The following is an 11,461-nucleotide window of genomic DNA, read 5'->3' as shown; positions in this document are numbered from 1 at the left end:
GTGAATTGGCCATGTTAAGTTGCCCATAGTTTTCAGGGATGTATAGGTAAGGTGCATTAGTCAGGGTAAACAGAGTAACAGGGTACTCTACAGAGGGTTGGTGTGGACTTGTTGGGCTGAAGGGCCTGTTTCCACACTGTAGGGATTCTATGAAAACAAAATTTAACTACATTGTTTACCAAATAACTTTGGGCAGATGAAGCGCGAATCCAAATTTGACAATATCTCACGAAGAATGATATTTCTCAAACTATACTTACTCGAACTAGCAAGTCCTTGGAATGTTTCTCAAAATAAGCCTTGGCACAATCTTCAGGGGAAGTGGAGGGGTCTGTATCTGCAGTCATGTGGCCTCCTTTGATATCAGTCCCTGAAAGGATCACCATGAACCATTATTATTATTAATGTCAACAGAACACACGTAGGCATGGGGAATTAAATCATTGCTTAAATTGTCTGACCGATATATATATGGAAAACATTCTTTATCAGCATGAATACACCGAATAGCCACATAGCTGTTTGTGAAAAAGTACATGGAGGCATTTAGAAACTTGCATTCCAAAAATATCTGGTGTTGATAATCTGAATTTTAGATTGGTTCACATGTAAATATTAAGTGGTAAACTGCTTGTCAAATAAAAGCTAGATACCAATTAACTAGAGGCCCACCACTCTTTCCAGAGGGATTGTCCACCAGCTTAGTGTAAAGGTCCTGTCTTCCTCATGCAACACATTACTGGATTAGAGAGGGCATTAAAAGCAAAGTTGCTAACACCCTCCTAGACCGTAGGGCAGAGAGAGCGAGTGGAAAGGGGAGAGAAAAAGAAAAAGAGGGAAAAAAAGGGGAAAAAAAAAGAGAAAGAAAAAAGGAAAGAAAAAAAAAGGAAAACAAAAGAAAAAAGGAAAAAAAAAGGGAAAAAGAGGGAAAAAAAAGGAAAAACAAAAGAGGGAAAAAAAGAGAAAGAGGAAACAAAGAAACACAACTGGTGGTAGTTTAACCTATGGATTGTCCCATAACACGCTGAAAGAAGGGGGTCCTTCATGGTTACCTCAGTCAGTGCACTAGTTTAACCCACATTGGTGGCTTCACTCTATATTGCAAATCAGGCTTCCAGCCATAAGAGGTAACCGACCTCCACGTTTTATAACACACTGATAAATCCTATAACCTTGACGTCATCATGAAGCTCAGAAACCTCTGTCTAAATAAACAAAAGTGGAAATAATTGGAATACACAGTTGGAAACCATTCACCTTTCCAGAAACCCATACATTTAACAAGAATAAACAAACAAACAAACAAACAAACAGTCAGGTCCCAGGATGGTTGGATAACCAAACTCAGGGCTATGGGACAAATTTGGTACTTTGGAAGGTAGCCAAGAGCTCATACATCTTTCTTGCTTTCAAGACTTTTCCAATGTTATTCTTTGACTTGACTTGTCAGAAGAAACAACTTAGCAACCATAGTACTTGATGGCCACTTAACTGGGTGATGGTCTTGTGGTATTATTACTGAATTATGAATCTGGAGACCCAGGTAACCCAACACATAAATCCTGGATTTAACTTTCGAGTTTCTTTTTGTCAGCAAACATACCCAAGAGCCACGCATACAGACGTCTATTCAAGGACATGTCTCTTCTCAGTACAGTGTGGAGTGCAGCAGACAGAACAAGCACCATGTCTCTCCTCGCCATTGGGATGACACAAGTATTGGGATCCTTGCAGAAAAAGAAACATAACCATCAATTGCAAATGTCTGTATATAAAAAAAAGCTGAGTGTCAGTCAGAAACCACTTTATTGTGGTATTTGCAAAACATTGTTATTCATAATTATGAGGCTCTTAAAAATTTTACTGTTGATTACAAACAAGTGAGCTGAACTTAGACAGCACATTTTACCCTCTGAACATGCTAAAGTGCTTCCTAATTCACAGATAATCCTTCAGAAATTAAGCAGATATGCAACTAATCTGTACTAAATTAATCCCACAATTCAAGGAATTGTGAATTCAAGGAATCACCAAAATGATTTTTGTTTTGATTGCACTGGTTAACAGAGGAATGTTGGTGAGAGAGTGCTCCAGGACGTTTTATGTCCATCTGAACAAGCACCAGAGCCTCATCTGAAAGGTTGCACTAATGACAAGGGAGCATCAAATTCATGTTGGAACCAGAACCGCAAATTCTTAGACCATAAAGTGATTGCACAATCAACTGAGGCAAGTAAACAGCAATTGTCAAGATTCGCCTTCAAGGAATTTTTCAATTCAAAAGACTCACATTTATCTAGCACTTTTCAAGACTACCAGCTGTCTCCAAATGCTTAACAGCCAATGAAGCATTTTGGAACTTGAACAGGAAACACTATCTCAGTGTTGTAACACAGCTGTCAATTAACACGGCCCGCAAATCCCCACAAACAGCAATGTTATAATAACTCTTTAAAATGCTGTTTGAGGGATGAATACTGGCCAGACTACCAAGAATAGATTCATTGTTATTCCTCAGAATAATGGCATGGGGTCTTTCACATCCAATCCTGTAGGCAGATGGAGCTCATTTCATTTCTCATCTGAGAGATGTTACCTTTGACAGTGCAGCACTGCACTCAAAAGTCAGCCTTGATAATGCTCAATTTTAAGAAAAGCAAATAGGATATTAAGAGCAATTTATATTTTAGCCCAAAGGTTACTAATTGTAAAATCATTGCCAGTTGAGGAGAACATAAATCTAACTTTAAGGGGGTTCTTATAGGGAAGTAGTAGCCAGAAGGCTAGAGTTCAAGTCCCATCTGCCTCAGATGTGTCATAAGTTGCCTGAACAGGCTGATATCTAAAACTATCTACATGGCGATACCCCAAAACCCAAATGTTTTAGACACATACAATTTAGAAATTATATCAAAGCACCTAAGCAAACTTGCTGTTATTTTGTGTCTGTTATATGTCTACCAAAGTATGAATGCAATGTGTTTTGATGTGCCTACATACTAGGCAATTTCACAAATTCACTAGCCAAGTCGTCACTCAGCATTATGGTCATCAAATACTTAGGCATAAAGCTCATCTACACTTAAAAATTTAGGTTTCAGGGTCAAGTGGACAACATTATATAGGACTGTCATTTACATAAATGATTTGGATGCGAGCATAAGAGGTACAGTTAGTAAGTTTGCAGATGGCACCAAAATTGGAGGTGTAGTGGACAGCGGAGAGGGTTACCTCCGATTACAACAGGATCTGGACCAGATGAGCCAATGGGCTGAGAAGTGGCAGATGGAGTTTAATTCAGATAAATGCGAGGTGCTGCATTTTGGGAAAGCAAGTCTTCGCAGGACTTATACACTTAATGGCAAGGTCCTAGGGAGTGTTGCTGAACAAACAGACCTTAGAATGCAAGTTTATAGCTCCTTGAAAGTGGAGTTGCAGGTAGATAGGATAGTGAAGAAGGTGCTGAAAAATGTAGTGCTGGAAAAGCACAGCAGGTCAGGCAGCATCCAAGAAGCAGGGGAAAATCGACATTTCGGGCATAAGCCCTTCTTCAGGAAACTGAAGAAAGGCTTATGCCCGAAACGTCGATTCTCCTGCTCCTTGGATGCTGCCTGACCTGCTGCGCTTTTCCAGCAACACATTTTTCAGCTCTGAGCTCCAGTCTCTGCAGTCCTCACTTTCTCCTAGTGAAGGTGGTGTCTGGTATGTTTTCCTTTATTGGTCAGGGTATTGAGTACAAGAGTTGGGAGGTCATGTTGCGGCTGTACAGGACATTGGTTCGGCCACTGTTGGAATATTGCATGCGATTCTGCTTCCTTCCTATCAGAAAGATGTTGTGAAACTTGAAAGGGTTCAGAAAAGATTTACTAGGATGTTGCCAGGGTTGGAGGATCTGAGCTATAGGGAGAGGCTGAACAGGCTGGGGCTGTTTTCCCTGGAGTGGAGGCTGAGGGGTGACCTTATAGAGGTTTACAAAATTATGAGAGGCATGGATAAGATAAATAGACAAAGTCTTTTCCCTGTGGTCGGGGAGTCCAGAACTACAGAACATAGGTTTAGGGTGAGAGGGGAAAGATATAAAAGGGATCAAAGGGGCAACTTTTTCACACAGAGGGTGGTACATGTATGGAATGAGCTGCCAGAGGATGTGGTGGAGGCTGGTACAATTGCAACATTTAAGAGGCATTTGGATGGGTATACGAATAGGAAGGGTTTGGAGGGATATTGGCCAGGTGCTGGCAGGTGGGACTACATTGGGTTGGGATATCTGGTCGGCATGGACGGGTTGGACCGAAGGGTCTGTTTCCATGCTGTACATCTCTATGACTATGGTCAACCGATATTACAGGCACATTTCTGAAGTAGCATTTCAGAATGGGAAATTTGAGTTTGCAACATAAAAAAAATAGTGGCAGGAGTAGGCAATTCAACCTGTTGTGCCTGCTCCTCCATTCCGTAGGATCATGGCTGAACCGACAATCTTCAAGTCTACTTTCCTGTGTTTTCCCTGTAGCCCTTCTTCGAAGTTGCACTCCCACTGGTTATAGGTTGTCAACCAGAAAAGTAACCCTTTATTCCCACTCAATGCTTCCTATCTATTAGCCAATTCTCACTCCAATATACTACTGATGTTATCAACCATTTACCACCAGCTAATATTATTGAAGTAGTAGATTGCATTCCACAGCATCATGAAGTTGCCAAAATCACTTCTCTTGTGAAGCATAGCACCTGTAGCTTGTAAATTATTCTGCTTTAGAATTCTTGGGGAAAAGTCCCAGCTAACTACTGCAATGAGCATTTAACAGATTTTAAATTTAAAATGCTAAATACTCACCAGGCACGAGCAGAAAGGGAAAAAGTAGAAGAGAATTTCTAAAGTGTTGCGCTGTACAAGAACATTAGAATCTTGCACTGAGGCACACAATGCTTTTACCTAGAAAACAAATATAAACGAGAGTGAATTCTCAACACAAAAGGCCAGGTACTGCAAATGCTGGATATCTGAAATAGGAACAAAATGCTCAACAATACAGAGAGAGGAGCAGTTAACATATCATGCCCAAGGTCACTCACAGCACCATTTTTACTACCGCTACATTTGTCCACTTCCCATTAGAATTATAGAATCCCTACAACATGGAAGCAGGCCATTTGGTCCATCGAGTCCACACCAATCGTCCAAAGAGCATTCCATCCACATTATCCCTGTAACTCGCTATCTCCCATGACCAATCCACCAAGCCTACACATCTTTGCACTGTGGGACAGACCCAAGGAACCTGGAGGAAACCCATGCAGACACAGGGAAAAAAGGTACAAACTCCACACAGACAGACACACAAGGATAGAACTGAACTTGGTCTTTGGCACTTTGAGGGTGCCATTGTCATGCTTTCTCAATGTCTTTTCAGATATTATTAATTTCATACAGGTAGGCATTGCTTATAATTGGGACTGTACCCTTCAGAAGCTAAAAATCAGCAAAGGCCCAGAGGTTGATTTTTGTCTTCAGAATCCAATCACCTCTACAATAGCTGCCCAGATTTTGTTCCATTAATTTCCAGTTAGGTGCAGTGTTGATATAGCTCTCCCAAGCCTCAGCATTATTGGTTAGTGCCAATTCTGGTTAACTTCAACTGAGCCCACTCAGATACCTTTCCTCATGAGGAAGGCACAGCCAAAAGAAGCCAGTGAGTCAAAACCAGGAAAAAAATCCCCAACAACTAGACTGCAGCTGCAGACTTACCGCAAGGTGAGGGTCTTTGCCAAACATGTACTTCTGCTCTCTCCTGCTCAAAGATCGATTAATATGATTGACAACAAACAGCGAGGCCGGGAGACGTATCGAAGGGCTGACTATGACACTGCCCCACAGGGCTCCATAGAAAACCTCCTGGCCGACCACCAGCATTAACTTCTGAAGCAAGACGTCAGTTCTTCAGAGAGAAAAAAAAGAAAAGAGGAAAACAAACTGCTTAAAACATGCAACTTCAACAAATTAAAATATCAATGCCACTCTGATCCCAAGGCAGTGACTTTATATTTTATATTTATATTCTAACTTTATATTTTGGGCCAGGCAGGAAGGACAGCTGACAAATTCTCCACAATTTTCACCATCGAACCTCAATATATGTGGTCACTCGGCCCATCATTTCTGCACAGTCAATAAAGAGCTGACCGTATTTTGCAGCTCAGCGGGCGGAGAAGTGGCAGATGGAGTTTAATTCAGATAAATCCAAGGTGTTGCATTTTGGCAAGGCAAACCAGGGCAGGACTTATACAGTTAATGGTAAGGCCTTGAGGAGTTCTAATGAACAAAGAGACCTTGGGGCTCAGGAACATAGCTTCTTTAAAGTGGTGTCACAGGTAGACAGGGTGGTGAAGGCAGCATTTGGCACATTCGCCTTCATTGGTCAATACATAGAGTATAGGTGTTGGAACGTAATGTTGCGAAAGTACAAGACAGTGTTAAGGCCACATTTGGAAAACTGTACAATTCTGGTCTCCCCGGTATAGGAAAGATGTTATTAAACTAGAAAGGGGGCAAAAAAGATTTAAGGATGTTACCAAGACTGGAAAATTTGAGTTACAAGGAGAGGCTGGATAGACTGGAACGTTTTTCCCCTCGAGCATAGAAGGCTCAGGGGTGACCTTCGAGAGGTTTGTAAAATTATGATGGGCATAGCTAAGGTGAATAGCTAAGGGGGTCCAAAACTAGAGGGCGTCAGTTTAAGGTGAGAGGGGAAAGATTTAAAAGGGACCTAAGGGGCAACTTTTTCATAAAGAGGGTGGTGAGTGTATGGAACGAGCTTCCAGAGGAAGTGGGAGAGAGGAGTACAACATGTGAGTGTCATTTTAACAGGTACATGGATAGGAAGAGTTGAGAGGTATATAGGACAAACACAGACAAGTGGGACTAGTTCCATTGAGGAAACCTAGTCAGCATTACGAGTTGGGCCAAATGGCCTGTTTCTGTGCTGTCTGAGTCTATAATAGCTATGAAGGAAATGGGAGTGTAAGGCGAATATCAGATTGCTGATTAACCATTGAGAGAGTTCCTGATTTAGCCACATTTTCAGACAGTAATCTCAGATTCCCGCCATCACTGGGCGAAAGTAAAATCTCAACTGTCCTCTTCGACCTAATCTAAGAGATGGGAGCCTATCTCTTTGGTTATTGACCCCTCTGCTAATGGAAGTGCCTTCCTATTCACATCCCTCACAATAAAATATGGTACAGCATCACAATCAAAGTATCAGTGTTCCGAGAGCTGTGAAGTTAAATTACTATCAACTCAGCCATCTGTACAATGGATATCTACAATGGACTAGATATTTTCATTGATCCTTCTAGATCATTGATGCAGGGTCAGGGTACAATGATCAGTGATCAATGTCATGTGACTCACTGCACAGGACTGGCTCTGCATCTGGCTGTGTGTGGAATTGAACCGGTTGTGTTTGACAACAATTCTAATGAGATAATGAACAGGGAAACTGGGTGATGGGTCTATTCCTTTGTTTCGTGACATTACTGGAGAGAAACTGGATATCACAAAGAGAGGACCTACATGAAACCCACAGGAACACATTTAAGAAATTGACCTGAGGGGTGACTAGATGTCACCCTTTCTAAGGAGACTTGATAGTAAATAAAAATTATTTGGAAATTGGAATACTTCTCAGTTTTACACACACTGGTCTTTCCCAGTAGTTGGATCGGTCATATGGCAGTCAATGTAGTTTGTAAATGGTAGTGTATTTACTTAGCAGCTTGACATCATCCTCTAACTCAAGAATAGTGATGAACTTACTTGAGAAGTCCAAACTTTTGAAGCAATTTTCTGCTATGCATTTATCTGTGCTCAGATTATACCAAGAATCTAAGCCCTAGTCTCTTCTGCTATTGGAAACATCTTCTCCACGTCCACTCTATCCAAACCTCTGAATATTTTCCAAGTTTTAATGATACTCCCCCCAATCCAAAGAGGTGGCCTGATTCACTGAATATTCAAAATGCTTGTTTTTTTTTCAGGTGTCCATCATTACAGTATTTTGCTCTTGGCACTGAAGTTTCTAATTTTTATTTAAATGACTGATTACTTCTCATCTTTATTTGGTCTTAGAGAAGGAGTGATCAGGAAAGAACAGAGCCATAGGGTTACACGATAGCTCAGTGGTTACCGCTGCTACCTCACAGCACCAAGTGACCCAGGTTCAATTCCAGCCTTGGATGACTGTGGAGTTTGTGTCCGTGTGGATTTCTCCAGTTTCCTTCCACAGTCACAAAGATATGCAGGTTAGGTGGATTGGCCATGCTAAATTACCCAAACGTGTTCAGGGATGTGCAGGATTAGCTGTGAAGAATGCAAGATTATAGAGGGGTGGTTTGTGTGGATTTGTTGAGCCAAATAGCCTTCTTCCACGATTTTCCAGCCACAAGTAGAATGAAAATAAACCACACAATGTCATTAATTAGTGAATGGTGCCCCTCACCTAGCAACAGTGGCAGGCAGTAAAAGCTGCCATCGCTGGCTTTTCTCATTTAACTGCCGACCTCCAAATTTCCTCATGCTCTCCCAGGGCAGCAAGTCCAAAGAAAGGTGAAGACTTACACTGCAGGCTGGAGGTATGCAAGATGTAGATCATAAGATGGCATGGGTAAAGACTATCAATGTTGTGCCCAAAACACAGCTACCATCCTGTAAATGCTGACCATTGGCACATGATAGACTATGGCGATATTTGGAAAACATTACACTGCTGAGTGTTGTCCATTTCTCTCAAACCATCCTCACTGCCTCCATCCAATGGGGTCAAGTGTAGCCTCATGCTGTGCTCCCTCAGCTTGTTGTTAGGAAACTGGGCAAGAGTGCTTGAACTCATTTCACAGTCGACTGTTACAATGAACCAACTGAAGAGCTACTTGATAACAGTTTGAACGCGTTCAAAATGGAAGTGGCTACATTTTTATTATTAAAAGTTAGTCCAATCAGAACATATGTATCTAGTCAATTGTGGTATAACCGGGTGAAATGTTGTTCCGACAAAATCTGTGCATCACTAGCCAACTATTTTTTAAAATCAGATGCATAAAGTTGAAAGGCAGCTCAAGCCAATATAATCCTTTCCTAGAAGCAAGAAATAAAATGTGATCAACATTGCATTTCATCAACAGTTCACCAGCGTTACCTCTCATAAATCTCTGATCCCTCCTCCAGCCCTGGTAGCAGCCCTGTGATGAATGCTTGCAGGCTGGGATTCAAGGACTTGTGTAATGGGAGGTAGTATTTCTCATACAGCCCAAGTAATACTGGTTTCACAGACATAGCTGCATTGCCTAGCAAGGGAAACAGGCCCGAGCTACAAGAATAATAAAAGAACAAAAACATAATTAACTTCAGTGATGAATAGCTCAGCGAAGTTTAACAATGAATAAACACAGAAAAGAAATAAACATCTGGTAGAAATACATTCTGTATGTACGGTGCTCCTGTGTTCACAAAATAACATGTTGATAAAACATTGTGTTTACAAAGTTGTTTGTTTTTGCTCAGGGACCATCAGAATCGCCGGCTGGGCCAGCATTAATTGGCCATGTCTAATCATCCTGAGCAGGATACTAGCGAGTTGTCTTTTTGAACAACTGCACTCACTGTTCCTTATAACACGGACTGTGCTACAGGGAGTTCCAGATTTTGACCTGGTGACAGTGGAATTATATCAGTCTCTTCAATCAGGATGGTATGCGGCTTTAAGGGGAACTTGTCAATTTGGCAACCTCTTGGATATATTAGCAAGAAGGACAAGGGCAGCAGAGGTCATGGGTTTGGAAGATCCTGTCCAAAGAACTTTGATGAGTAGCTGCAGTGCCTCTTGTGGATGGTACATGCTGCTACCAATGTGCAGAAAGGAATGAATGTTCAACGTGGTGGATGGGGTTCCAATCAAGTGCACTGCTTTGTCCTGACTGGTGTCAAACTGCACTCATCTAGTCCAGTGCAAAGTGTTTCATTATTCTCCTGACTTGTATCCTGTAGATGACAAACAGGCACTGGGGAGTCAGGAGAGCTGTTCTCCACAGGATTCCTAGCCTTGGCCTACCATTCTAACTACAGCACTTAGATTTCGTTCATTCAGTTTCTTGTCAATGGTAATCCCCCCCATGGTAGTGGGGGATTCAGTGATGTGAATGTCATCAAATGTCAAAAGGGATGTGGTTAGATACTTTGAAACAAAACAGAAATTGCTGGAAAAATACTCAGCAGGTCTGGCAGCATCTGTGGAGGGAAATCAGAGGTATCATTTCAGGTCCAGTGACCCTTCCTCAGAACGGATTCAGTGGAATTCTGAAGAGTGAACATTGCGCAATCAGCAGAGAGTATCCCCACTTCTGATTTTACGATGGAGGGAAGGTCATTAATGAAGCAGTTAAGCTGGTTCGGCCAAGGTCACTACCCTCAGAAACACTTACAGATATCTTGGAGCTGAGATGATTCAAGTGGTAGCGCCCTAACAAGAAGTGTAAATAAAATTTCTCTTCCTATAATCTAGAGAGCATCAATACATAATAAATGTTCAACCAACAATCTGCTGAATAGATCATAATGAACTGAATTTTTTAAAACCACTTAATTCCGTACAAGTCCTTATTCACTGCACCTGTAAAAGAATAAGTCCTTCGCCAGCCATTTGGTTCCAATTATTTTAAATATAACTTCATAGGTTTCTAGTGCTTTCAGGTGGACACCAATGGGAAGTGCTGGATGTAAGCATTGAGCAAGCCTTTTGCCAATGATCAGCCTTTTTGGCAGGAGGGAATACTTCAAATTGCTCTGGAGTGCCTGCAGAAAAAAAAGATTAAAAAGGCAACACTTAAAACTGCTTTTTTTTCTCTCTCAAGAGCAAATTACTGGATCATAAATGCAAACTACAGGTCAACAACTCATACAAGACCGTAAGATATATGGACAGAAGGAAGCCATTCAGCCCATCAAGTCTGCTCCACCATTCAATCGTGATTGATATGTTTCACAGCCCTATTCTCCTACTTTCTCCCCATCAAGAACCTCTGTCTTAAATAGAGTCAATCGTTTGGTCTCCATGACATTTTGTGGCAATGAGATCTACAGATGAAACCACCCTCTGCCTAAAGAAATTCCTCATCTTAGGTCTGAAGTGTCATTCCTTCATTCTGAAGCTGTGCCCTCAGGTCCTCATCTCTCCTATCAGTGGAAACATCATCTCCACAAGCACTATATCCAGGTCTCTGTTTCTAGGAGATAGGTGCGCTCGAACACTGATCCTTGTGGAATTCACTGGCTACCATCCTGAAAGAGACTCCTTATCCATACTCTCTGCCAATCCTCTAACCATGCCAGTACCTGCCCCAACACCATGAGTTCTTGTGTTATTTAGCAGTCTCTGTGTGGCATGTAGTCAAAAGCCTTCGAGGA

General features: G+C 41.6%; 1 protein-coding gene across 7 annotated transcripts in view; it reads right to left on the bottom strand.

The window, feature by feature from the left end:
- Window positions 1-11,461, bottom strand: part of dop1b (DOP1 leucine zipper like protein B) — a 144,426-nt gene that overhangs the window by 90,276 nt on the left and 42,689 nt on the right. For all 7 annotated transcript variants that reach the window (XM_072585618.1, XM_072585610.1, XM_072585614.1 and 4 more), the window contains exons 3-8: window positions 10,668-10,849; window positions 9,198-9,368; window positions 5,750-5,939; window positions 4,838-4,936; window positions 1,604-1,727; window positions 261-370 (exon numbers count right to left, since the gene is read on the bottom strand). In XM_072585618.1, coding sequence (XP_072441719.1) covers window positions 261-370; window positions 1,604-1,727; window positions 4,838-4,936; window positions 5,750-5,939; window positions 9,198-9,368; window positions 10,668-10,849 — 876 coding nt within the window. The remainder of the gene's footprint in view (window positions 1-260; window positions 371-1,603; window positions 1,728-4,837; window positions 4,937-5,749; window positions 5,940-9,197; window positions 9,369-10,667; window positions 10,850-11,461) is intronic.

Source organism: Chiloscyllium punctatum, chromosome 15 (assembly GCF_047496795.1).
Source record: "Chiloscyllium punctatum isolate Juve2018m chromosome 15, sChiPun1.3, whole genome shotgun sequence".
NCBI lineage: Eukaryota > Metazoa > Chordata > Chondrichthyes > Orectolobiformes > Hemiscylliidae > Chiloscyllium > Chiloscyllium punctatum.
This window is presented reverse-complemented; position numbering and strand designations above follow the sequence as displayed.